Genomic DNA, 27,831 nt, shown 5'->3' with positions numbered 1-27,831 from the left:
CAGAAGCGATTGCCAATTTCACTTACTGTAAGTAATCCGCAATTGCCTGTGTTCTGGGCCGACATTTACGTGCCGGGCGGTACCTAATTAATTAGCTTATTTATTTCGGCTTTTTTTCTTAAAAGATGTGCCGGATGCATTCCAGCTACCGCTGTACCCCAACATGCTTCGCAGATCGGTATCGGGTCGCTGCCCGGAGGGTGGGGGCCACTGCACCACCCCAACCTGTGACAACTCAGCCTAACACACCATCATCAGTGTGCTCTGCGCTGTCTTCCCGATTCCAGTGATACTACACTGTACATACATTATTTCTACTTTATATCGGCTGTGTATTCTTACATGTTATTTGGCATGATTTGGCAGCTTCATAGCCTAAAGGTTACTGGCGAGAGTGTTTTGCCAACAGCGCTTGCGTGAGATTTTCTGCCGAGAGCGCTTGCGCCGTGTTTTTACCGACGGCGCTTGCGTGAGATTTTCGCTACGGAGAACAGTTCAGTAATGATTGTGGAAAAGTATTTCTACTTTATACAGGTTGTGTATTTAACATATCATTCCTGCTTTTACTATATGTTACTGCTATTTTAGGTTTTATGCGTTATTTGGCATAATTTGGTAGGTCATTTTTGGGTCTGTGAACGCTCACAAATTTTTCCCATGTAAATAAATGGTAATTGCTTCTTCGCTTTACGACATTCCAGCTTATGAACCGTTTCATAAGAACGCTCTACCTTCGGATGCAATAAAAATTGACAGCAGAGATGTATTTTATAAAACCGCTTGAACTTAAGGCAAGTCACCAGGATTGGTTGCAACACATTCTACGATTTTGAAGGAAATATAGAAAATAAAACACAGGGACTCTGACCAAAATCCTTTAATGCTCTTCATGTATGGAGGTGACGCCAGAGCTCTATAAATGGCAAAATTTCAGTTGAAGCAAGCAGCTGAGAAGAAGGGAGTGAAGAAATCGGGTAGAAAAAGTTGCTTTTTTTAAAACACTGCTCGGGGAGAAGGGTCTGCACTGCACAGGCGCATGACATAGCGCGCCAAGGTTTAAAAAGAGAACTTTTCAACGGTTCTTGTTTCAGTCGAAGCAAGCAGCTGAGAAGAAGGAGGGTAGAAAAAGTTGTTTCTTTTAAAACACTGCTCAGGGAGAAGGGTCTGCACTGCACAGGCGCGTGACGTAGCACGCCAAGGTTTAAAAAGAGAACTGTTCAACGGTTCTTGTTTCAGTCGAAGCAAGCAGCTGAGAAGAAGGGAGTGAAGAAATCGGGTAGAAAAAGTCATTTTTTTAAAACACTGCTCGGGGAGAAGTGTCTGCACTGCGCAGGCGCGTGACGTAGCACGCCAAGGTTTAAAAGCAGACCACCATATGCAGCTGCCATCGTCGGAGTGGACTGAGTCAGAGTGGGACGGCTTTGGCTCAACAGGCAGAGGCCAGGGTAGGTTCCGGTAAGTTTTTTGTTCAGATTGTTTAGAGCAGAGAGAATGCCAGGCAGGATGTTGGAATGCTCCTCTTGCAGGATGTGGGAAGTCAGGGAGCCCGCCGGTGTCCCTGACAACGACACCTGCAAGAAGTGCATCCAGCTGCAGCTCCTAGCAAACCGCGTTAGGGAACTGGAGCAGAAGCTGGATGACCTGTGGATCATTCGGGAGAATGAGGAGATTATAGATAGTAGCTACAGGGAGGTAGTTACGCCAAAGGAACAGAGGACAGGAAATTGGGTCACTGTCAGGCGAGGGAAGAGGAAAGGGTAGGCAGAGCAGGGTTCCCCTGTGGCCATTCCCCTCAACAACAAGTATACCGCATTGGATACTGTTGGGGGGGGGATGACTTATCTGGGAAAAGCTGCAGTAGCCGGATCACTGGCACTGAGTCTGGCTCTGCAGTGCAGAAGGGAGGGTGGAAGAAGAGGAGAGCGGTAGTGATAGGGGACTTGATAGTTAGAGGTGCAGATAGGAGGTTCTGTGGTCATGACAGAGAATCCAGGATGGTTTGTTGCCTCCCAGGTGCCAGGGTCAAGGATGTCTCTGATCGCTTGCATGACATTCTGAAGTGGGAGGGTGATCAGCCAGATGTTGTGGTGCACATTGGTACCAATGACATAGCAAGGAAGGTTGAGGAGGTCCTGGAGAGTGAGTATAGAGAGCTTGGTAGGAAGTTGAAAAGCAGGACCTCGAGGGTGGTAATCTCAGGATTGCTACCTGTGCTACGTGCCAGTGAGGGTAAGAATATGATGCTCTGGAGGATGAACAAGTGGCTGAGGAACTGGTGTAGGGGGCAGGGTTTCAGATTTCAGGATCATTGGGATCTCTTCTGAGGCAGGTGGGACCTGTACAAGAGAGACGGGTTACACTTGAACTACAGGGGGACCAATATCCTTTCAGGGAGGTTTGTTAATGCTTTTGGGGAGGCTTTAAACTAGATATGCAGGGGGATGGGAACCAGAGTGCCAGAGTTGACAGTGTGGCTGGGGTGAAAATAAATGATGTTAAAAGTTCAAGCAAATCCGCTAATAGAAAGGTTGTGAGTGGTGGTAAAAATCTTCTGAGGTGTATATATTTCAATGCTAGGAGTATTGCAGGGAAGGCGGATGAGTTGAGGGCGTGGATTGACACGTGGAATTATGACGTTATAGCAATTAGTGAAACTTGGCTACAGGAGGGGCAGGACTGGCAGCTTAATATTCCAGGGTTCCGATGTTTCAGATGTGATCGAGGCAGAGGAATGAAAGGTGGGGGAGTAGCATTGCTTGTCAGGGAAAATATTACAGCAGTGCTCAGGCAGGACAGATTAGAGGGCTTGTCTACTGGGTCCTTCTGGGTGGAGCTGAGAAACAGGAAAGGTATGGCCACATTAGTGGGATTGTATTACAGACCACCCAATAGTCAACGAGAATTGGAAGAGCAAATCTGCAGAGAGATAGCAGGCAACTGCAGGAAACATAAAGTTGTGGTGGTAGGGGATTTTACTTTTCCATATATTGATTGGGACTCCCATACTGTTAGGGGTCTAGATGGTTTAGAGTTTGTAAAATGTGTTCAGGAAAGTTTTCTAAATCAATATATAGAGGGACCAACTAGAGGGGATGCAATATTGGATCTCCTGTTAGGAAACGAGTTAGGACAAGTGACAGAAGTCTGTGCAGGGGAGCACTTTGGTTCCAGTGATCATAACACCATTAGTTTCAACTTGATCATGGACAAGGATAGATCTGGTCCTAGGGTTGAGGTTCTGAACTGGAAGAAGGCCAAGTTTGAAGAAATGAGAAAGGATCTAAAAAGCATGGATTGGGACAGGTTGTTCTCTGGCAAAGGTGTGATAGGTAGGTGGGAAGCCTTCAAAGGAGAAATTTTGAGAGTGCAGAGTTTGTATGTTCCTGTCAGGATTAAAGGCAAAATGAATAGGAATAAGGAACCTTGGTTCTCAAGGGATATTGCAACTCTGATAAAGAAGAAGAAGGAGTTGTATGACATGTATAGGAAACAGGGAGTAAATAAGGTGCTTGAGGAGTATAAGAAGTGCAAGAAAATACTTAAGAAAGGAATCAGGAGGGCTAAAAGAAGACATGAGGTTGCCTTTGGCAGTCAAAGTGAAGGATAATCCAAAGAGCTTTTACAGGTATATTAAGAGCAAAAGGATTGTAAGGGATAAAATTGGTCCTCTTGAAGATCAGAGTGGTCGGCTATGTGCGGAACCAAAGGAAATGGGGGAGATCTTAAATAGGTTTTTTGCGTCTGTATTTACTAAGGAAACTGGCATGAAGTCTATGGAATTAAGGGAAACAAGTAGTGAGATCATGGAAACTGTACAGATTGAAAAAGAGGAGGTGCTTGCTGTCTTGAGGAAAATTAAAGTGGACAAATCCCCCGGACCTGACAGGGTGTTCCCTCGGACCTTGAAGGAGACTAGTGTTGAAATTACAGGGGCCCTGGCAGAAATATTTAAAATGTCGCTGTCTACAGGTGAGGTGCCGGAGGATTGGAGAGTGGCTCATGTTGTTCCGTTGCTTAAAAAAGGATCGAAAAGTAATCCGGGAAATTAAGTTTAACATCGGTATTAGGTAAGTTATTGGAGGGAGTACTAAGAGACAGAATCTACAAGCATTTGGATAGACAGGGACTTATTAGGGCGAGTCAACATGGCTTTGTGCATGGTAGGTCATGTTTGACCAATCTATTGGAGTTTTTCGAGGAGGTTACCAGGAAAGTGGATGAAGGGAAGGCAGTGGATGTTGTCTACATGGACTTCAGTAAGGCCTTTGACAAGGTCCCACATGGGAGATTAGTTAGTAAAATTCAGTCACTAGGTATACATGGAGAGGTGGTAAATTGGATTAGACATTGGTTCAATGGAAGAAGCCAAAGAGTGGTAGTAGAGAATTGCTTCTCCGAGTGGAGGCCTGTGACTAGTGGTGTGCCACAGGGATCAGTGCTGGGTCCATTGTTATTTGTCATCTATATCAATGATCTGGATGATTATGTGGTAAATTGGATCAGCAAATTTGCTGATGATACAAAGATTGGAGGTGTAGTAGACAGTGAGGAAGGTTTTCAGAGCCTGCAGAGGGACTTGGACCAGCTGGAAAAATGGGCTGAAAAATAGCAGATGGAGTTTAATACAGACAAGTGTGAGGTATCGCACGTTGGAAGGACAAACCAAGGTAGAACATACAGGGTTAATGGTAAGGCACTGAGGAGTGCAGTAGAACAGAGGAATCTGGGAATACAGATACAAAATTCCCTAAAAGTGGCGTCACAGGTAGATAGGGTCATAAAGAGAGCTTTTGGTACATTGGCCTTTATTAATCATAGTATTGAGTACAAGAGCTGGAATGTTATGATGAGGTTGTATAAGGCATTGGTGAGGCCGAATCTGGAGCATTGTGTTCAGTTTTGGTCACCAAATTACAGGAAGGATATAAATAAGGTTGAAAGAGTGCAGAGAAGGTTTACAAGGATGTTGCCGGGACTTGAGAAACTCAGTTACAGAGAAAGGTTGAATAGGTTAGGACTTTTTTCCCTGGAGCATAGAAGAATGAGGGGAGATTTGATAGAGGTATATAAAATTATGATGGGTATAGATAGAGTGAATGCAAGCAGGCTTTTTCCACTGAGGAAAGGGAAGAAAAAAACCAGAGGACATGGGTTAAGGGTGAGGGGGGAAAAGTTTAAAGGGAACATTAGAGGGGGCTTCTTCACACAGAGAGTGGTGGGAGTATGGAATGAGCTGCCGGATGAGGTGGTAAATGCGGGTTCTTTTTTAACATTTAAGAATAAATCAGACAGATACATGGATGGGAGGTGTATGGAAGGATATGGTCCATGTGCAGGTCAGTGGGACTAGGTAGAAAATGGTTCGACACAGCCAAGAAGGGCCAAAAGGCCTGTTTCTGTGCTGTAGTTTTTCTATGGCTTCTAATTATTCCTTGTTCAAAAAGGGCATTAAGGATGAACAACTACAGGCCAGTTTGTTTAACTTTAGTGGTGGGAAAACCTTTAGAAACACTGATCTGGGACAAAATCATTTGATACCGGGAGGAAAATGTTTTAATTATGGATTCATTCAGGGCAAATGGATCACATGGATATAGAGTTGGCAAAGTACCTGAGTATTGCTGAGTGGCTGTCTTCTCAGAAACGGAGGGAGGTAAATGTGGCATTCCCCAAGGTTCATTAGTTTTCTTTTGGCCTATCTTAATGATCTAGGCTCAAGGATACAAGTCATAATTACTACACTTACAAATGCCCACAAGTACTGACGGCATAGTGATAAATTGTAGCAGGATATCAATATGTTGGTGAAATGGGAGTATAATGATGAAGTTAATGTAGTAATGAATATATGATGAAGTTTAATGCAAAGATCTGCAAGGTGGTGGATTTTGCCAAGTTAAATGAAGAGAGGCAATATTAGAACAAAGGATATAGTTTCAAAGGGGGTGCAGGAGTCATGGGAAAGCTGCTGGGCAAGTTGAAGTGGTTAATTTGGCATACATAATTCTGGGCTTTGTTGGTAGAGTATAAAATCAGGTAAATCACAAGACCATAAGCCCATTAGATGTAGGAGCAGAATTAGGCCATTTGGCCCATCAAGTCTGCTCTGCTATTTCATCATGGCTGATCCATTTTCCATCTCAGCCCCAATCTCCTCCCTTCTCTCCATATCCCTTCATGCCCTGACTAATCAATAATCTATCAATCTCTACTTTAAACATACCTAATGATTTGGCCTCCACAACCGCTTGTGGCAATGAATTCCACAGATTCACCACTCTCTGGCGAAAGAAATTCCTCCTCCTCTCTGTTCTAAATGGACGCCCCTCTATCTTAAGATTGTGTCCTCTGGTCTGAGACTCTCCTACTGTAGGAAACATCCTCTCCACATCCACTCTATCAAGGCCTTTCAACATTCGATAGGTTTCAATGAGGCCACCCCTCATTCTTCTGAATTCCAGTCAGCAATGGCCCTGAGTCATCAAATGTTCCTCATATGACAATCCCGGAATCATTTTCATTAATCTCCTCTGAAGCCTGCCCAATGTCAGTACCTGTACATCCTTTCTGAGATAAGGGTCAGAATTCTCCAAGTGAGGCCTCACCAATGCTTTATAAAGCCTCAACATTGCATCCTTACTTTATATACTAGTCCTTTCAAAATGAATGCTAACATTGTATTTGCCTTCCTCACACAGACTCAACCTGCAAATTAACTTATAGGGAATCCTGAACAAGGAGTCTTAAGTCCCTTTGCATCTCAGAGTTTTGAATTTTCTCCATCTAGAAAACAGTCTACACTTTTATTTCTTCTGCCAAAGTACTTGAGCATACACTTCTGGGCACTGTATTCCATCTGCCATTTCTTAACCCATTCTCCTAATCTGTCTAAGTCCTTCTGCAACCTCTCCGCTTCCTCAAAACTACAAACCCCATTTCCAGAAAAGTTGGGATATTTTCCAAAATGCAATAAAAACAAAAATCTGTGATATGTTCATTCATGTGAACCTTTATTTAACTGACAAAAGTACAAAGGAAATATTTTCAAACAACAGGAATTCTGCAGATGCTGGAAGTTCAAGAAACACACATCAAAGTTGCTGGTGAACGCAGAAGGCCAGGCATAAGAAAATATTTTCAATGGTTTTAGTGACCAACTTAATTGTATTTTGTAAACATACACAAATTTAGAATTTGATGGCTGCACACACTCAACAAAAGTTGGGACAGAGTTAAAATAAGATTGAAAAGTGCACAGAATATTCAAGTAACACCGGTTTGGAAGACTCCACATTAAGCAGACTAATTGGTAGCAGGTGAGGTATCATCGCTGGGTATAAAAGTAACGTCCATCAAAGGCTCAGTCTTTGCAAGCAAGGATGGGTTGTAGCTCACCCCCTTGTGCCAAAATTAGTGAGAGAATTGTTAGTCAGTTTAAAAGGAACATTTCTCAACGCAAGATTGCAGAGAATTTAGGTCTTTCAACATCTACAGTACATAATATTGTGAAAAGAGTCAGAGAATTCAGAGACATCTCAGCACGTAAAGGGCAAGGTTGGAAACCACTGCTGAATGCGCGTGATCTTTGAGCCCTCAGGCGGCACTGCCTAAGAAACCGCCACGCTACTGTGACAATTATAGCCACCTGGGCTCGGGAGTACTTCGGAAAACCATTGTCACTCAACACAGTCCGTCGCTGCATCCAGAAATGCAACTTGAAACTATATTACGCAAGGAGGAAGCCATACATCAACTCTATGCAGAAACGTCAGCGAGTTCTCTGGGCCCGAGCTCATCTCAGATGGACTGAAAGACTGTGGAACCATGTGCTGTGGTCAGATGAGTCCACATTTCAGATAGTTTTCAGAAAAAATGGGTGTCGAGTTCTCCGTGCCAAAGATGAAAACGACCATCCAGATTTTTATCAGCGAAAGGTGCAAAAGCCAGCATCTGTGATGGTATGGGGGTGCATCAGTGGCCCACGGCATAGGTGAGTTGCATGTATGTGAAGGTACCATTGACTATGAGGCGTATATTAGGGATTGAGAGAGACATATGTTGCCATCAAGGCGACATCTCTTATTTTATGCTTACTTCAGCAGGACGATGCCAGATCACATTCTGCACAGGCTACAACAGCGTCACTTTGTAGACACAGAGTGCGTGTGCTTGACTGGCCTGCTGCCAGTCCAGATCTATCTCCTATTGAAAATGTATGGCGTATCATGAAGAGGAGAATCAGACAACGGAGACCACGGACTGTTGAGCAGCTGAAGTCTTATATCAAGCAAGAATGGACAAAATTTCCAATTGCAAATCTACTACAATTAGTATCCTCAGTTCCAAAACGATTAAAAAATGTTATTAAAAGGAAAGGTGATGTAACACAATGGTAAACATGCCTCTGTCCCAACTTTTGTTGAGTGTGTTGCAGCCATCAAATTCTGAATTTGAATATATTTACAAAATACAATTAAGTTGGTCAGTAAAACTATCGAAAATCTTTTCTTTGTACTTTTGTCAGTTAAATAAAGGTTCACGTGAATTAACATATCGCAGATTTTTGTTTTTATTGCATTTTGGAAAATATCCCAACTTTTCTGGAAATGGGGTTTGTACCTGCCCCTCCACCTATCCTCATATTGTCCGCAAACTTGGCCACAAAGCCATCAATGCCGTCATCCAAATCATGCTGAATATAAAATAACTGGGTGAGCCTCAACAGGAGCAATATGTTAATATCTGGTTACCTCAATCTGGAAATGATATGAAGATATCAGAGAGAGTCTAGGAAAGATTTTTGAGAATAAATATAATCATATATACCAGAGACCAAGAATACAAGAGAGAGGCTGGTACTGCTTCCTTTGGAGAAAGAAGAGGGAAGATTGATAACAGCACATAAAATCAGTGATCTGGGCAGAGTTAATATAGAAATACTCTCCACCTGGAGCAGGATTCAAGTTCCAGAGGTCACAGATTTTAAAAAAACTAAAGAGAAAGAGAACTAATAGTGAGAAGAGGAAAAACAATGACCTCTACATAATGCAGCAGATGATTGTTATCTGGAGTGCTCATGAAAATGTGAAGGAGACTGGTTCAAAATTGTAATCAGGTTTATTATCACTGGCATATGTCATGCAATTATTGTTTTGCAGCAGAGATAACAGTGTAATACGTAAAAATATTACACAATGGATAAGTTACAATAGGAAATATAAAAAAAAATAGGTAATACAAAAAGACAGGAAAATAGTGAGGTGATGTTCATGGTCCATTCAGAAATTTGATGGCAGAGGGAAAGAAGCTCATTGACTGCACCTGAGTACAGTCCTGTACCTCCTCCCTGGTGGTAGTAATGAGAAGAGGACATGTCCTAGATGATGAAGATCCTTCACGATGGATGCTGCCTTCTTGGGGCATCACTATTTGAAGATGTCCTCGATGGTGGGGAGGCTAGAGCCCATGATGCCACTGGGGGTTTCAAGATAGAAATGGATAAATGTATGGTGAGGAAAAATCTATGGAGCATGTGGAGAAATAGTACGGATGGAACTCTGGTGGAGAGGTGGTAATGGACTCTTTCTATGCTATAAACATTGTATTACCCCAATTCAACTTTCTTTTTTCCTCTTTCCTTTATCCATCCAATCAAACTAATTGATTTTCAGTCCTGCAGGCCTCCTGAGCTCAAGCTGCCTCTCGTCGGATCTTACTGCATGCTTTGACTGTATCTACTCCTGGTGCCTGGCTGGATATACCTGCTCAGGTGTATGGGGTGTCAGGAAGGGGTAGCACCTCTGGTGGGGGAACATGTCGCGTCCTTTTCAAGGCGGTTAGTCCACCTTTGGTCCCCACCTGGCACTCAGCTCTCACCTGTGGCTCCCCGTAGCTGCTTGCATGCGACAGCGGCCACACCCCGGGCAATGGCTTCGGCAAGCCAGCTAAACCAGGTGAGGGTAGCCGACGGGTCTCAAACCCTCGGTGAGATAGGAAGTTGTCTATCCCAGCATGAGAAGACAGACTCCGGCGGATTGAGCGGACGAGACCAATGGAAGGTCCAACAGTCAAGAAGGTGGTCTCTGCAAGCGTCGTGGAACGCGTAGAGCAGGACAAGACACAGAAGATGTCCTGGTCATCCATTGCGTCTAGTCCCATCTCCAGCCGTCTAGACTCTGTCTTGCCACTGGATCCAGATGGGAATTGGGAAGAGAGAGTGAAGCTGACGCTGCGCAACTCTCCCTCACTTAAATCCAAATCACGCGCTAGTCTCGACACCATCATAATGGTGTCAAGGTCCTCATCGACGTAAAATGATGGACGAACAAGCACCTGCTCAGATAATGCCTCTCCACCATTAGCGAAATTCCAAGCATCTGTGCAATTATAGAGGACAGGGCACCAAATTATAAATCACTGAGCTAATCTGACTTAAGCAAAGCTCCTCAGTTCTTGATGCAACAAACCCAAAAGTTGCAGACAGCAAGATCTTGTCAGGCTTGAGTCAGGTCAGCAGTTTCTAGCTCACTAGACTACTTCTTCCATGCCCCAGGGTAAAAGATCAGTTGAGTCTGAGCAGGGCAAGAGAGAAACACAAGAAAACAGGAGCAGGCAGAGGCCACTCAGCTCCTCAAGGTTCCCTTGCCACTGAAAGTATGTGATCTACCCTGAGCAAGAATAGGAAAGGGGTCAGGGGTGGGGCTGAGGGGGCAGGGGAAGGGGTTTGGAAAACAAAAATACCTGAACAAACTAATGCAAATGAAGGAAAGCAGAAAAATCACTCAGCTGCCAAAACTTGGATCTGCAATTTTTAAAATCCAAAATTGCAGCATACAACAGCAGCCTGCACTTATGCATGCAAGGTGCCAAAGCCAGCTGCTGCACTTGTACAACTGAACAAAGGTACTGATAAATACGTGTAGGTCAAGTCCACCAATATATCATTCATAAACTAAGAAATAGAGTTGAAGATCCAGATCCAAAATAGTTCAAAAGGGAAAGTCGATATTATCCTGGGGAAATCAGCAATTCAATCAGTACCCTGTTAATTGATAGGTGAGCGAGTTCTAAAACTAACCTTGCTTATTACAAAACACAGATTGGATTATAACACCATGACCCGACTGAGTAAGTTGCAAATTCAATTCAAATCAAAGACTAGTAACAGTAATGCAGTTTCAAGGCAGTATTCTCATGATGAAGACAGCAAAGTAAAAAACAATAAAAATCATTAGGGCAAAAAATTCTCTTACCTTCCCTCCATCATAATACTTTTAAGAATTGGAGCAACACCATTTTCTCAAGACCAGTTAGAGATGGGCAACAAATGCTGGACATCAGCACTGCACTTTCTCTGTAGCTTTATTCTACATTCGGTTACTTCTTTAGCTTAGACTTGATGAAGTTCTCAGCCCGAAACATTGACTATTTATTCCTCTCTATAGAGAATATTGCTATTGTTTTACCTTGTTCTACCTCAAAACATTGTGTGATGATCTGCATGAACATTATGCAAGCTTTTCGATGCATTTCTGTACTTGTGACAACAATAAAGCAATTCTAATTCAAAATTTAAAATATTAAAAAAAACTATCTATTCATATGAAGCAATGGCCCACAGCTAAAGTGGCCATAATTATAGGAAGAAATAGCCCATCTTATTTCAAAAGCTGTTTGAAGGCAATTATTTGGAGATAATAAAGAGAAATGGACTGAAGGCATTTATTCTGTATCCAATTCACATTTTACCAACTTAGGTTTTGCTTTAAATTAGATTAGTTTTACTTGTCACATGTACATTGAAAGATACAATGAATTATGTCATTTGCGTCAATAACCAACACAGTCCAAGGATGTGCTGGGAGCAGTCCACAAGTTTTGCTGGAGTTCTGGTGCCAACATAGCATGCTCTCAACTCACTACCTCTAACCTGTATATCTTCGGAATGTTGGTGGAAACTGGAGCACCCAGTGACGGGGAGAATGTACAGACTCCTTACAAACGGCAGAATTGAACCCAATTTGCTGCCACTGTAGAGCTATGCTACCATGCCACTATAGAATGCTTCCTAAAACCAAGCATTTCAACTTTCAAAGAACAATAGCTATACCCTCTTGACATACATTATAAAGCATGTCATTATTTTGATGTCATATTTACATTTTCAAAAAGTGGATAATATTTAATGTTAGTGACATTTATCCCCAACTTCTATTCTCATTCCGGAATAAAAAGAGGCAACCAGAATATATACACAGTATTATATACACAGTATATAATTTTACATCTTACTTTTAGGCTTGTGTTGGACCTTGGTTGGCTAAGGTCATTGAATTTCCAGTTTTCTGTACCAGGTGTCTCTGCTCCTTCCCTCTGTGCATCTGGTGTGAGAACATCCCCTCCAGGTAACGGGAAAAGACCCAAGGAACGCGGTGGCTCCCTCCTGTTTACAAAGGAACAAACAAGGTGTCACATCAGCAAACTTGTACATGGTGTTGGAGCTGTACTTAGCCACACAGTTATAGGTGTAAATCGAGTAGAGCAGGGAGCTAAGTACACATCCCTGTGGTTCCTGTGCTGATGGAGATTGCGGAGGAGATACGTTTACAAATCTGAACTGACTGGGGCATACAAGTAAGGAGATCTATGATCCAATTGCACAAAGGGGTATTGAGGCGTTCACTGATTAGTTTTGAGGGGATGATGGTTTTAAATGCTGAGCTATAATCACTAATACATGGCTAAGGAGTTGGTGTAGGAGGGAGGGCATAAGATTTTTGGATCATTGGACTCTCTTCCAGGAAAGAGGACCTGTACAGATGGGACAGTTTGCACCTGAACTGGAAGGGGCCTAATATCCTAGTGGGAAGGCTTGTTAATGCTGCACGGTGGGGTTTAAACTAGAGTTGCAGGGGGATGAGAACCAGAGTGCCAGAACAGTTAGTGGAAAGGTTGTGGAGGCAGATGTTGGTAAGACCTCAAAGTTAGGAATCAAAAGGTGGTGCAACTAGTGTCCTGAGCTACCAAAATTTTAATGCAACAAATATCGTAGGAAAGGGGGGTGATTGTGCTGAAGATAAGGTAGCTGGTTTACAAACAGAGGCAATGTATAGTGAGGAGAGACTGCATAATTACAGTCAACAGGATGAGTTAAAACGTAAAAGGCGGACAAAATCGAAACAGGTGAATTTAGGACTTAAAGTGTTATATTTGAATGTGCATAGTATATGAAATAAGGTAGATGAACTTGTAGTACAGTTGCATATTGGGAGGTATGATGTAGGCATCACTGAATAGTGGCTGAATTAAGATTATAGCTGGGAGCTTATCATCCAAGGATACACACTGTATTGAAAGGACAGGCAGGAAGGCAGAGGGGGTGCCATTGCTTTGTTGGTAAAAATATGCAATCAAATCATTAGAAAGAGATGACACAGGGTCAGAAGGTGTTGAATCATTGTGGATAAAGCTAAGGAACTGCAAGGGTAAAATGACCATGATGGGAGTTATATACAAGCCCCCAAACAGTAGTAAGGATGTGGCCTACGAATTATAACGGGAGTTAGAAAATGCATGCCAAAAGGGCATTGTTACAATAGTCATGGGGGACTTCAATATGCAGGTAGATTGGGAAAATCAGGTTAGTGCTGGATTACAGGAGGGGTAGTTTCTAGAGTGCCTATGAGATGTCTGTTTTAGAGTAGCTCATGGTTGAGCCCACAAGGGGATCAGCTATTATGAATTGAGTGCTGTGCAATGAACCAGAATTAATTAGAACGCTTAGGGTAAAGGAATCCTGACAGGAAAGTGATCATAATATGATCAAATTCACCCTGAAATCTGAGAAGGGGAAGCTAAGGTCAGATGTATCAGTATTACAGTGGAGTAAAGGGAATGACAAAGGCATGAGAGAGGAGCTGGCCAGAATTGATTGAAAAGATCACTGGCAGGGATGATGGCAGAGCTGCAATGGCTGAAATATCTGGAAGCAATTTGGAAGGCACAGGATATATACATCCCAAAGACGAAGAAGTATTCAAAAGGCAAGATGACACAAACATGGCTAATAAGAGAAGTCAAAGCCAACATAAAAGCCCAAGAGAGAACATGTAACAGGGCTAAAATTAATGGGAAGTTAGAGGTTAGGGAAGTTTTTAAAAACCAACTAAGAAAGTCATTAAGAAGGTAAAGATGAAATACGAAAGTAAGCTAGCCAGTCATACTAAAGAGGATAATGCAGTGGCTGATTGGCAGGAGGCAAAGAGTGGGAATAAAGGGAGCCTTTTCTGGTTGGATGCCGGTGACTAGTGGTATTCATAGGGGTCTGTGCTGGGATCGATTCTGTGTACATTTTATGTCAATGATTTGGGTGATGGAATTGATGGCTTTGTTGCAAAGTTTTTCAGATGATATGAAGATAGGTGAAGAGGCTGGTAGTTTTGAGGAAGTAGAGAGGCTACAGAAGGACTTAGACAGATCAGGATCCTGGAATGGCTTGTCATATGAAGAGCATTTCATAGCTCTGGGCCTATATTCACTTGAATTCAGAAGATTGAGGGATGACCTAACTGAAACCTGCCGAACGGTGAAAGGGCTCGATACAGTGGATGTGGAGAGGATGTTTTCTATGGTGGGAGAGTCTAAGACCAAAGGACGTAGCCTCTGAATGGAGGGGCATCCTTTTAGAATGGAAATTAGGAGGAATTTCTTTAGCTAGAGAATGTTGAATTTGTCGAATTCTTTGCCACAAAGAGCTTGTGAGGCTAAGTCTTTACGTATATTTAAGGCAGTGATTGATAGATTCTTGATTGGCCAGAGCATGAAGGATACGGGGAGAAGGCAAGAGATTGGGGCTAAGATTAAAAACTGGATCAGCCATGATAAAATGGCGGGAGCAGACTCAATGGGCCAAATGGCCTAATTCTGCTACTATATCTTATGGTCTTAAGTTTTGCTTTGTTCCTAAACTCAGAAAAATTGTCTGATTACCCAAAGTATTGATTCAAAGGGTCAAAGTTAGATGACATTGATGACACTTGCACTGACCATCAAGCACCCACTTACACTCCATGTCCGGTGGCACCAAGTTGATACCGTGGTTAAGAAAGCATCTGATGTATTGGCCTTTATTTGTCAAAGGATTGAGTTCAAGATCCGTGAGGTAATGTTGCAGCTCTACAAAATCCTAGTTAGACCACACTTGGAATATTGCATTCAGGTCTGATTGTGTCATTATAGGTAAGATGTGGAAGCTCTAGAGAGGGTGCTGAGGAGATTTACCAGGATGCTATTCATGTCAGCTCATATGCTGTATCTCAATCTCAAAAACCGTGTTAGTCTAATCTCCAAACTTGTACATTAATTGAGCTCAATGCCTGATTTATTTGACTTTGTAAATCAGACTGAGATTCTACAGTATCTGACCAACACAAGTGAATTTTTTTTAAGTGCAATCGTGAACAATAGATCAGAAATGCTGATCAAGTCAACTAGTCTCCAAAGAGAACTCTGATAGACCAATCAGATGGTTCACTGCTGCTCAGTGGTAGAAAACAAAACAATCATATGTACAATTAAGAAACATTAAAAAAATAGTAGAAATACTGGGCTCATGATGATCATGATGAAGTCTGCTGGAGAGAGACATTTATACACATGCTGTCCTCTATAATTCAAAGAGATTGAAGGATAAGGTTGCAGGGTGACAAAACGTGGCAGGAGCACTTGGAACTAAAAACTAATCCCTACCGGGAGAAAACAGCACCTGTTCTTTCCACACCGTTTTCCAGCAGTTTAAGAACTAAGTCCAGCCGGAACATAACTCACAAGTGCTCTTGAAAGTCAGGTATTAACCCTACCTACCAACAACCAAGCATTGCCATCCTGGTCCCATTCATGATAGCTTATGAAGAAGCATGTGACTTCCCTCCCAGAGATGATAGGTGTTTGTGCACTCGACTCTTGAAGGCTTGGACCTCATCATCGCAGATGCTTCCAACCACAGCATCTGGAAGGCTGTTCCAAATTCTCTCAGCACACTGAAGGAAGCTTTTATCCAGTGTGTAAATTCTCACATCAGGCATAGAAACAGCAGGCATAGATAAACTTGATCGTGTGGTGCTCCGTTTCTCATAAGATGAAGGCGGCATGGTGCGAAGGTCTGCAGGGCTGTGGCTGGTGTGCACTTTGTTCTGATAGAGAGAGAGTTTCATTATCAGCTCTTCCCAAGTTCTTGATGTGAACACTGAGCTATTTCCACTGAAGACAGAGTCATGGTGATGTTCACTGCATATTACGAATACATTAGTCAGCACTACTGCAATAGTTTTTTTATTCATCCCTGGTTCTTCAAAATGTTTTCAATAAAAAAATGTTTTAATAAAAATAGCACTGGCACATGCTTGTGTGCTCTCACTGAACACCTTAAGGAGTTTTAAATTCATTTAACAAATTAAAACATTGCTGAACATAGAAGCAACAAGAATATTTTCCCCAATGACTGATGATCATTGAGTTGTTTTGTGGCTACATATAAAAACTAACATACAATTGAAATATTGCTGGTGCATTCTTATAGAGTTGCAGAGATGCACAGAACAGAAACAGCCCTTCAGTCAATCAAGCAATCATGCCCAACCATCAACAAGCTATTTACATTGAGGCCCTCCATTGGTCAGGGTCAACCATGATAAGACCATAAGACACAGGAGCAGAATTAGGCCATTCAACACATCAAGTCTGCTCCACCATTCCATCATGGCTGATCTCTAATCCCACTCAACTCCATACACCTGCCTTCTTGCCATATCCTTTGATGCCCTGACCTATCAATTTCCACCTTAAATATACCCACAGACAGCATCAACCACAGTCTGTGGCAGATTCACTACTCACTAGCTAAAAAAATTCCTCTTTACCTCTGTTCTAAAAGGTTGCCCCTCAATTTTGAGGCTGAGCCCTCTAGTTCTGGATACCCCACCATAGGAAACTTCCTCTCCACATCCACCCTATCTAGTCCTTTCAACATTCGGTAGGTTTCAAAGAGATCCCCTGCCGTCTTCTAAATTCCAGAGAGTACAGGCCCAAAGCTGCCAAATGCTCCTCACATGTTAACCCTTTCATTCCCAGAATCACCCTTGTAAATCTCCTCTAGACTCTCTCCAATGACCTTATATCCTTTCTGAGATATGGGGCCCAAGACTGTTGACAATATTCTAAGTGCAGACTGACTAGTGTCCTATAAAGCCTCCACATTATCTCCTTGCTTTTATATTATATTTTCCTTGATAAATACCAACATTGTATTTGCCTTCTTTACCACAGACTCAACCTGTAAATTAACCTTCTGGGGGTCTTGCATGAGGACTCCCAAGTCCTTCTGCACCTTTGAAGTTTGAACCTTCTCTCCATTTAGATAATGGTCTGCACTATTGTTCCTTTTACCAAAATTCATTATCATACATTTCCCACTGTATTCCATCTGCCACTTTTTTTGCCCATTCTTCCAATATGTCCACATCCTGTTGCAATCACATAGCTTCATCAGCACCACCTACCCCTCTGCCTATGTGATGGCCACTAAGCCATGAATTCCATTGTCCAAATCACTGACAAACAATGTGAAAAATAGTGGTCCCAATACTGACCCCTGAGGAACATCGCTAGTCACTGGCAGCAAACCAGAAAAGGCCCCTACCTGACAGTTATTCCTCTATCCAGGCCAGTATTTTTCCTGTAACGCCACAGTATTTTATCTTGTTAAGCAGCCTCATGTGTGGCACCTTATCAAATGCCTTCTGAAAATCCAAGTAAATGACATCCACTGCCTCCTTTGTCCATCCTTTGACTAACCCGTCACTTTTAACACATGGATGAATATCTGTGGCAACCATGTAAATACAACTTAAAAAGCTAAAATAGCTGGGACCAACTGAAGGAAAGGTCTCAATAAGCAAATATATTGACTCAAAGGATTACGAATTTAAAACCATGCAACACAAAATTATTAAGTAATAAATGAAGGTACCTTTTGAAGGGGCATAATTGCTATTACCACTGAATCTCATAATAATTAGTGCAAGTTGATATTTCCTTTTTCCTAGTCTAATCAAATACAGTGGATTCCGGTTAATTGGGACACATCAGAACTACTACATTTTAGCCCAATTAAGCAGTTGCTCAAAATAGCCTTTTTAGGTATCTCATGGGAAAAAAACAAAATACCGTTTAGCTGGAGTAACAATTTATGTAACTAAATGAAATAGAAAATGAATACAATAATACTAATATCTCTACAGTACTATAAAAACTGTGTATTAGTTCCTAACAGTTAGACAGAGGAATTCATTTAGTGTACAGTATCATATTCTTTTGATTGACTGAATATGAACGCTTAGTGCAGATAATGGACTGCCGTTAAACAATGCTCTCGACTATTGCATCCTCTAAATCTTCATTTTCATTGTAACATTCAAGATGATTGGCGATACCTTCAAATCCTTTGTAATTCTTAACTTATTGAAGTTGCAAAATTGTTTCATTTTCACTCCTAGCCGTTTCTGGCATCTCCAAGCCTGAACGCTTGAAATCACGGTGAGCAAAACAGTTCCGAATTGCCTTTCTTCTTATTTCTTGCCAACTATCAATGACAAAAAAACACTGCTTTTTGAACATAAACACAGACAACTGAAGTTATTTAAAAACTGTTCGGCAATAGTCTCTAGTCCCAAATAAGCGGCATAGTGTCCTAAATAAACGAAGGGAATCTCAGCTATTTTCTCAATTAGTTGTTGTTCTTTAAAAGTTCTCCCAAATAAGTGATTAGCCCTGATTAACCAATTGCTGAACAAACCGGAATCCATTGTTTCAGCTGAGTGACCTTACAAGGCAGATAGTTGCTATTTTAATTATGTCTGTGGTCAACAACTTTCCTTTCTGAACATTTGATTTCCATATTTAACAGAAATAATAGCAGACTCAGCATGCAGCTCAGAGTCTGTAATATGGCATTAACTACATGAAGCAGCTATTATATAAGAAGAATTTAATTTGCTGTTTCATTTTGGATCTATCATTGCCAAAATACATGACCAATCTCAGTAGGAAACAGTAACAGCAAACAGGCAAGTCTAGGTATATTATACATACAATATTTTCCAAATTATACTTTTACATTAAAAATGGAAAAAAGACACTCAGCTATAATTTTGCTACATCAAAAATATATTTTCTCAATAACTACATCTCTTTCCTGAAGTCCAATGCCCACAAATAATGTGGTCTGGACAAGGTTACATAACAACTGAGATGCTACTTCCTTTGTATTACTAACCTTTTGGAGAAGAAGTCCATAATTCATTGGAGGCTTTCTAAGATTAGAACAGAATGCGTTTTGGGACCTCTGCTCATTGCGATTTTTATAAGTTATATAGATGAGGATGAGTTCATAATTATGCAGATGACATGAGGGTTTGTGGTGGTGTGGATAGTGTAGAAGGTTGTTATGGGTTGAGCTGAGAAGTGGCAGTTGGTGTTCAATGTAGAGAAGTGTGAAATGATACACTTTGGAACCAGGCAGAGTACAACTTAATGGCAGGATTCTTAGTATTGTGGAGGAACAGATATCAATGTGTAAAAACAAACACCATGAATCTCCTACTTCCCACCCCCCCCCCACCTTATCTTAAGGCCAGACCCACTGGTATTTGACATTTCCACCCTGGCTGGAGAAAAAAATATCTATATACATATCTATGTGTTTCAGAATTTTATAAACTTCTAGGAGGGTTCCCCTCAGCCTCTGATGCTCCAGAAAAAATAATCCAAACTTGTCCAATCTCTCCTCATAAGTCATCTTCTCTATTTCAAGCAACTTCCTGGTGAATCTCTTCTGCACCCTCAGGTGAGTCTTCTTTATCACTCCCATCTACTTGTGCTGCCACTCTCAGGGTGTATCCCAAAATCCCTCTGTTCATCAATGCTCCTCAGGGTTCAGCCGTTTACTGATATGTTCCTCCTACATTTGATCCCCAAAGTGCAATATTTCAGACTTATCAAGATTAAATTACATTGGCCAGTTCTCCACCCACTTTTCTAACTGGTCTATGTCCTACTGAATCCTTTGACAATATTCCTTACAACTGTACCAATTTTTGTATCATCAGCCTGCCTACATTTTCATCCAAATATATCACAAACAGCAAATGTCACAGTAGTGATCCTTGCTGAACATTACTGGTCACAAATGGAACTACACCCCTCCATCACTACCCTATGTCTTCCGGGCTAAGCCAATTTTGAAACCAACTTATTGCCGACTATGAGGGGATCCTAAATAATGGACCACCTGACTGGTAGACCACAGTTTGTACGGCTTCAGAGTTGTGTGTCAGACATGGCTATAAGCAACACTGGGGCCCCACAGGGGACTGTATTGGCCCGCTTCCCGTTTACCCCATATACCTCGGACTTTAGATACATCATTGAGTCATGTCACCTGCAGAATTTCTCTGATGACTCAGCAATAGTTGGATATATAAAGGGAGGAGGGGAGGACAGGGCCCTGATGGAGGACTTTGTCAAATGGTGCAAGCTGAATCATCTGCAGCTCAACATCAGTAAGACAAAGGAAATGATGACGGACTGCACTGCTCCCTATTGGTGGTGAGGGTGTGGATGTGGTGCGGACCTACAAGTACCTGGGGTGCACCTGGATGACAGACTTGAGTGGAGCACCAACACAGAGGCTGAACACAAGAAGGGCCAGAATCGCCTCTATGTCCTGAGAAGACTGAGGTCCTTTGGAGTATGCAGGCCTCTCCTTCGCATGTTCTACCAGTCTGTTGTCACCAGTACAATCTTTCTATGTGGTGTGTGCTGAGGCAAAGGCATCAACATAGGTTATGCCAACAGGCTCAGTAAACTGATTAGAAAGGCTGGCTCTGTTACAAGAATCAAACTGGACAATGTTTCTCACCTTCTAAATGCCACCTTGGCTGAACAGAGGAGCACTTTTAGTAATAGACGAAAACAACTGAGCTGCTCCAAAGAGCGAAATATAACATCATTCTTACCCTCAGCCATTAGGCTTTATAATGAGCCAACCTATGGCCGGGGAAGTGATGACCCTCACCTGTTCAACTGAGGTAACTTACTTTTTAGTCTTTCTTCTCTTCTAATATTTGTATGTCTGTGCACTTGTAATGCTACAGTGACACTGTAAATTCCTTTGGGATCAATAAAGTATCTATCTATCTAAATATTTATTTATTTATTGACATATTGCATGGAATAGGCCTTTCCGGCCCTTCAAGTCACGTCCCCCCAGTAACTCCCACTTTAATGCTAGCCTAATGATCCCAAAGGAAATTACAGCGTCACAGTAGCATTATGAGTGCACTGATACACAAATATAAAAAATATTAGAAAAGAAGTAAGAAAGAATAAAAAATAAGTTACCTCAAGCAGTCTAACAGGAGGGGTCATCACTTCCCCATCTATAGTTTGACTCACTGTAGTTAAGTTTGTCCAGTGCAGTTGTCTTTGTCTATTAGCAAATGTGCTCCTCTGTTCATCCAAGGTGGCACGCAGAGGGTGAGGAACATTGTCCAGAATTGTCAGGATTTTCTGGAGGGTCCTTTGTTGTACCACAGCTTCCAGTGTGTCCAATTTCACCATAACAGAGCCAGTCTTTCTAATCAGTTTATTCAGCCTGTTGGCCTTTGCCCCAGCACACCACCACACAGAAGATTGTACTGGGGAAAAAAGACTGGTAGAACATGTAGGGAGGCCAGCATACTCCAAAGGACCTCAATCTGTCACCCTATCTACCTGTGACACCACATTCAATGAATTATGGTCCTGTATTCCCAGGTACAGCATACAACAAACATTACCCTGTCCTTATCAAACATCTTCATAACCTCCAAAAAAATCAAGCTTATAAGGCATGCTGACCATTCCTAATGATTATATTGCTTTTCCAGATGTGAGTAGATTCCTAAGAATCTTCTCAAATGATTCCAATATCACTAAAATAAGGCTCCCCAGCCTGTAATTTCCTGGTTCATGTCTATCACCCTCCTTAAATAGAGGAATAACACCGGCAATTCTCCAGTCCTCCAGGACCCTGCCTGTGATTAAAGATGTCTTACACAACCTCAACATAACATCCCATCTCCTGTACTCAGTACTTTGATTTATGAAGGCTAATGCGCCAAAAGCTTTCTTTGCAGCCCTATCTACCTGTGACACCACATTCAATGAATTATGGTCCTGTATTCCCAGATCACTTTGTTCTACCACACTCCGCAGCACCTTACCATTCACTGTGTAAGATCTACCCTGGTTGGTCCTACCAAAGTGCAACACCTCATATTTGTCTGTATTAAATTCTATTTGACATTTTTCAGTCCATTTTTCCAGATGCTCCAGATCCCTACGCAAGCTCTGATAGTCCTTCTCGCTGTCCACTACACCCCCAATCTTGGAGACATTCACAAATTTGCTGAACCACATTAAACCACATTATCATCCACATTATTGATATGGATGCCAAACAACCACAGACCCAGCACTGATCCCTGCGGCACTCCACTAGTCACAGGCCTCCAGTCAGAGGGGCTACCCCTCTCTGGTTTCTCCCACAGAGCAAACATCTAATTCAATTTACTACCTTATCTTGAATGTCAAGCAACTGACAATTCTTGACCAATCTCCCATGTGGGACAACGTCAAATGCCTTGCTAAAGTCAATGAAGATAACATCCACTGCCTTACCTGCATCAACGTTCCAGGTAACTTCCTCAAAAGACTCTGTAAGATTGGTTTGGTACAATTCATGCACAAGGCTCTGCTGACTATCCCTATTCAGTCCTTGTCTATCCAAATACCGATAGTCCCTTAGAATATACCTTCCAATAACTTTCCCACTATTGATATCAGACTCACCAGCCTATAATTTCCTGGTTTATTTTAGGGCCTTTCTTAAACAGCAGAACATTAGCTATCCTTTAATCCTACAGTACCTCACCTGTTGATAAGGATGACTTAAGTATCCCTGCTAGGACCGCAGCAATTTCTGTACTTGTCTCCTGTAGGGTTCGAGGGAACACCTTGCCAGGCCCTGGGGATTTATCCACCCTAATTTGCCTCAAGACAACAAACACCTCCTCCTCTGTAACCTGTACAGGGTCCACGGCCTCACTACTGATTTGCCTCACCTCTATAGACTCTGGGTCTGTCTTCTGAGTTAATACCGATGCAAAAAAAAATTTAAATCTCTCCCATCTCTTTTGGCTCCACACACAGATTACCATTCTGATCTTCCAGAGGACCAATTTTGTCCCTTACAATCCTTTTGCTCTTAACATATCTGTAGAATAACTTTGGATTTTCCTTCATCTTGTCTGTTAGAGCAACTCAATGCTTTCTTTTAGCCCTCCTCATTTCTTTCTCAAGTGCTCTCTTGCATTTCTTACATTCCAAAAGGTACCTCAACTGTTCGTCTGTCTATACCTGCTATGCACTCTTTTTCTTCTTAACCAGGGCCTCAATATCTCTTGAAAACCAAGGTTCACTAAACATGTTATCTTTACCTTTGTTATCTTTACATACAAACTTTGTGCTCTCTTGCCTCTCTCAATAACCTGGAATAGTTCCCATCAGGCCCTGGGGACTCGTCCACCTTAATATTCTTCAAGAGCCTCAAAATGCCTAGCTATACTAGATCATAAAAGATCACCTGCAGGTAAAGCAATCAGATAGTAAGACAAATATAATGAGGCCTTTATTGTAAGTTCAAGAGGAAGGAAGTCTTGTTGCAACTGCACACGACTCTGGTGACTCTGTACTTATTTAAAATGGAGCCACTGATGATGGGCAACAGCTTACTGGTGGTTCATAAAATGAAAAATATAACTAAATACTTTACTAATGACAGTTTTTCTGTGAAAAATTGAGGTAAACAATCACCACAAACAATGAAGATCTGAACAATGGTGAGGCTGACCCGAGGGTTGAGGCGTGCAGATGCAGGACTGAGTCTGAATGAGGTACAGGTACGTTTGAGAAGTGCTCGGAGTGAGGTTGGGACATGGTTGAGGCGTGCAAAACACAGAAAAGTTGGAGGAGGAGTTTCAAAGTCCGTCCACCTAAACTGAGAGCAAGGTCTCATTGATCTAAGCACTGGGCCGATTTGAAAAAGTCGTGTACAGGCTGAAATGTGGTGGCAGGGTCCAGGCCCAGGTCATACTGAAGTAACGGGGTCCAGGTCCTAACGCGGGAATGACCTGTTGTTTGGACAATTTAAATGCCAAGCCAGATGGACTGAAAAGATAGGCTGTTGGGACAGGAGGTGAGGGTTAGGCCAGTTCAACTCGCTGCTCTGTGGCATTTGCTCCACTCTCCGCGGCACTGAGGTTGTGAGATTGCTCCCACTGCTCTGGGCTTCTTTCTATGGACTCACTTTCATCTTGAATGCGGTTGCTTGCTTTTATTGTTTGCACGATACATGTCTTCTTTCTCTCTGCGCATTAAGTCTTTTTTTAATGGGCTTTTCAGGTTTCTTGTTTTGCGCTGCCTGTCAGCAGATGAATCTCAAGGTTGTATAATTTATACATACTTTGATAATAAATGTACTTTGAACTTCTGAGTACCGCAAGTACTGTTGGTCTCTATAGCCAAGGATATTCCTTAGTACAGCCTGGGTTCACTAAAGTGGTTGTTGAAACAAGGCTATCCTATTTTGAGAGGTTAGATTAGATAACTCCCACTGGAGTTTAATGTAATGAGACATCACTTCAACAGGCCAAGGGGTAGATGCTGAGGGGCCTTGGGTAGAAGCACTACAGCTCGGTGCCGCAACTTTAAGGATCTCTTTTCAGTGAAAGGTAACAAAATTTTGGAATTATTATCCCTGGCTGTGAATGATCACTTCCATGTTCAAGACTGAGTGCGGTAGGTTTTGGTCAGAGAGGGAATTGAAGAATATAATGGTCAGCCACAATCTTAATGATTACATCATGAAGCATTGAGCCCCGCAGCACAGAGCACTATACGCAGGAAAGGAGCATCCTTCATCAAGGACCCCGTCGCCCAGGCCATGCTCTTTTCTCACTGCTGCCATCAGGAAGGGAGCCTCAGTGCCCAGACCACCAGGTTCAGGAACAGTTATGACATCTCAGTGTCACGCTTTTGAACCAGAGGGAATAATCTCTCTCAACTTGACCCGCCCCATCATCGAAATGCTCCCACAACATAGGGACTCACTTTCAAGGTCTCTTCATCTTATGTTCTCAAAATTTATTGCTTATTTATTTATTGTTGTTGTTATTATTATTATTTATTTTGTATTTTCAGTTTCCTATCTTTTGCACACTGGTTGTGTGTCTGTCCTGTTGGGTGCGATCTTTCATTGATTCTATTGTGTTTCTTGGATTTACTGTGTATGGCTGGAAGAAAATGAATCTCAGGGTTGTATATTGTGATATTTACGTACTTTGGTAATAAATTTACTTTGAACTTTGATTAGGGGTGATCACTTAAGAGAGATTATGCCTGCTGTTACTTCTTGACTTGATATATGTTTGCACTATTAAAAAGCCTTCACTAGTTCTTATGTACAAATAAATTCAAAGACTTGAAACATCAGAACATAAGAAATCCCTGCAAGTGGAAGACATTCCGTCCTTCAAACTTGCTCTGCCATCCATCAAGAACGTAGTTTGTCTTCTACCTCAACGTTGCTTGCTGTACAACTCCACACCCCAATTCCCTTATTGTTGAGAAATCTGTCTTTTCAGTGAAAAGGACCAGGCTTCCACTCTTTCCCCATGATAGGTAAGTCCAAATTTATCTTTATCTCAGCACTAAACGGCCAACCTTTTTGGGACCATAAATCTCAGTTTGACTCTCTCAGTGAGGAAAAACATAGTCTCTTGACCCAGTCTATTATCCTTCAAGAATTTTATGTACTTCAATAAAATTTTCCGTCTGTCTTCTGATCAAGAAAAGATAGGCCAAGTTATTCAATCTACCCCCCCCCATACAAAAAACCCACCATCCTTGGAAATAGTCAAGGGAACTTCGCTGCACTCCATCTAAGGGCCAAAACTATACACAATATTCCAAACACAGTCTCACCAAAGGCACAACTGTAATAAGGCATCGTTCCCCCTGTACTCCAACCACCTCATAATATAGGCCATTTGCTTTCTTCATCACTTGTTGTAGTGGTTGGCTTTCAATGACTTGTAAAGGGATACCTAGGTCCCTATAAAATTAATATTAGCAATCTCTCACCATTTAACAATACTCCAATTTTTTGTTACATGCCCCAAAACTTAACTTGTTCACATTATCTTCACATTATATTCTTTCTGCCATGTTCTTACCCACTCTCTTTATGGTTGGAGAACACAGGGAAGGGGAAAAAAAATGCTAATGCAATCAAAGACAAGGTATTTAATGTATTAGTGGTCTTCAAGCTAAATAAATCTCCAGATCCAGATGAGATTTATTCCAGGCTACTATGGGCAACATCTGAAGAGATTGTTGGGGCTCTGTCTAAGATTTTTAAATCTTTGCTGGCCACATGAGGTACCAAATTGCTGGAGGATGGAAAATGCAATTGCTTTTCAAGAAAGCAACAAGGAAAAGCCAGGCAATTTCAGACCTGCATAAGTAGTATGGATGTGATAGAAAATATTCCAAAGTAAAGGATTAATGAACACTTAGAAAGACAGGGACTAAGCATAAATGGCAAACAACTTGTCAAAGCAGATTTTGTCTGACCAATCTGAGTGAATTCTTTGAAGAGGTTACAGAGTGTCTTGATGAGGGCAGTGCAGCAGATGTGGACAAGAACCTTAAATAGATGATGGATCCAAAGGTTAGGGCAGAATCAGGTTTAACATCACTGGCATATCTTGAGAAATTTGCTGTTTTGTGGCAGCAGAGCATAATAATAAAAAAACTATAAATTACAATAAGAAAGAATATATACCATACTGTGCTATCTCCAACAACAACACATCCTTTCTAAGATATGGAGCCAAAACTGTTGTCAATACTTCAAATGCGGCTTGGATAGTGTGTTAAAGCATCAGCATTAAATCCTTGCCTTCTATATTCTATTCCCCTTCTTTACCACATACTCAACCTGTACATTACCCTTCTAGGAGTCGTGCATGACGGCTCCCCATTCAGAAAATAATCTGCACTTTTGTTCCTTTTACCAAAATGCATCATCATACCTTTCTCTACACTGTATCCCATCTACCACTTTTTTACCCATTCTTCCAATTTGTGTAAGTCCTACTGCAATTGCACAGCTTCCTCAGCACTATCTATCTCTCTACCTATCTTTGTATCTTCCACAAACTTTGCCACAAAGCCATCAATTCCACTATCTAAATCACTGACAAACAATGTGAAAAGAAGCAGTCCCACTACTGAACCCTGTGGAACACCAGAAAAGGCCCCATTTATTCGCACTCGCTGCCTCCTGCCTGTCAGCCATTCCTCTATCCATGTCAGTATCTTGCCTGTAATGCCACAGGATTTTATCTTGTTAAGCAGCCTCATGTGTGGCACCTTATCAAATGCCTCTGAAAATCTGAGTAAATGACATCCTTTATCCATCCTGCTTGTTACTTTCTCAAAGAACTAACAGATTTGTCAAGCAAGATTTCCCTCAACAGAAACCGAGCTGACCTTGACCTATTTTATCATTAGTCTCCAAGTACTCTGAAACCTCATCCTTAATAATGGACTCCAACACTTTCCCAACTACTGAGGTTCAGCTAACTGGCCTATAACTTCCTCTTTTTTGTC

General features: G+C 41.8%; 1 protein-coding gene across 3 annotated transcripts in view; it reads right to left on the bottom strand.

Annotated features, from left to right (window-relative positions):
- Positions 1 to 27,831, bottom strand: part of LOC140187338 (C-Jun-amino-terminal kinase-interacting protein 4-like) — a 295,764-nt gene that overhangs the window by 107,096 nt on the left and 160,837 nt on the right. For all 3 annotated transcript variants that reach the window (XM_072242530.1, XM_072242531.1, XM_072242532.1), the window contains one exon: positions 12,292 to 12,442. In XM_072242530.1, the coding sequence (XP_072098631.1) occupies positions 12,292 to 12,442 (151 nt within the window). The remainder of the gene's footprint in view (positions 1 to 12,291; positions 12,443 to 27,831) is intronic.

The sequence above is a fragment of the Mobula birostris genome, chromosome 24 (genome assembly GCF_030028105.1).
Source record: "Mobula birostris isolate sMobBir1 chromosome 24, sMobBir1.hap1, whole genome shotgun sequence".
Taxonomy (NCBI): Eukaryota; Metazoa; Chordata; class Chondrichthyes; order Myliobatiformes; family Myliobatidae; genus Mobula; species Mobula birostris.
Note: the sequence above shows the minus strand (reverse complement) of the source record. Positions and strands in the feature narration are given on the sequence as shown.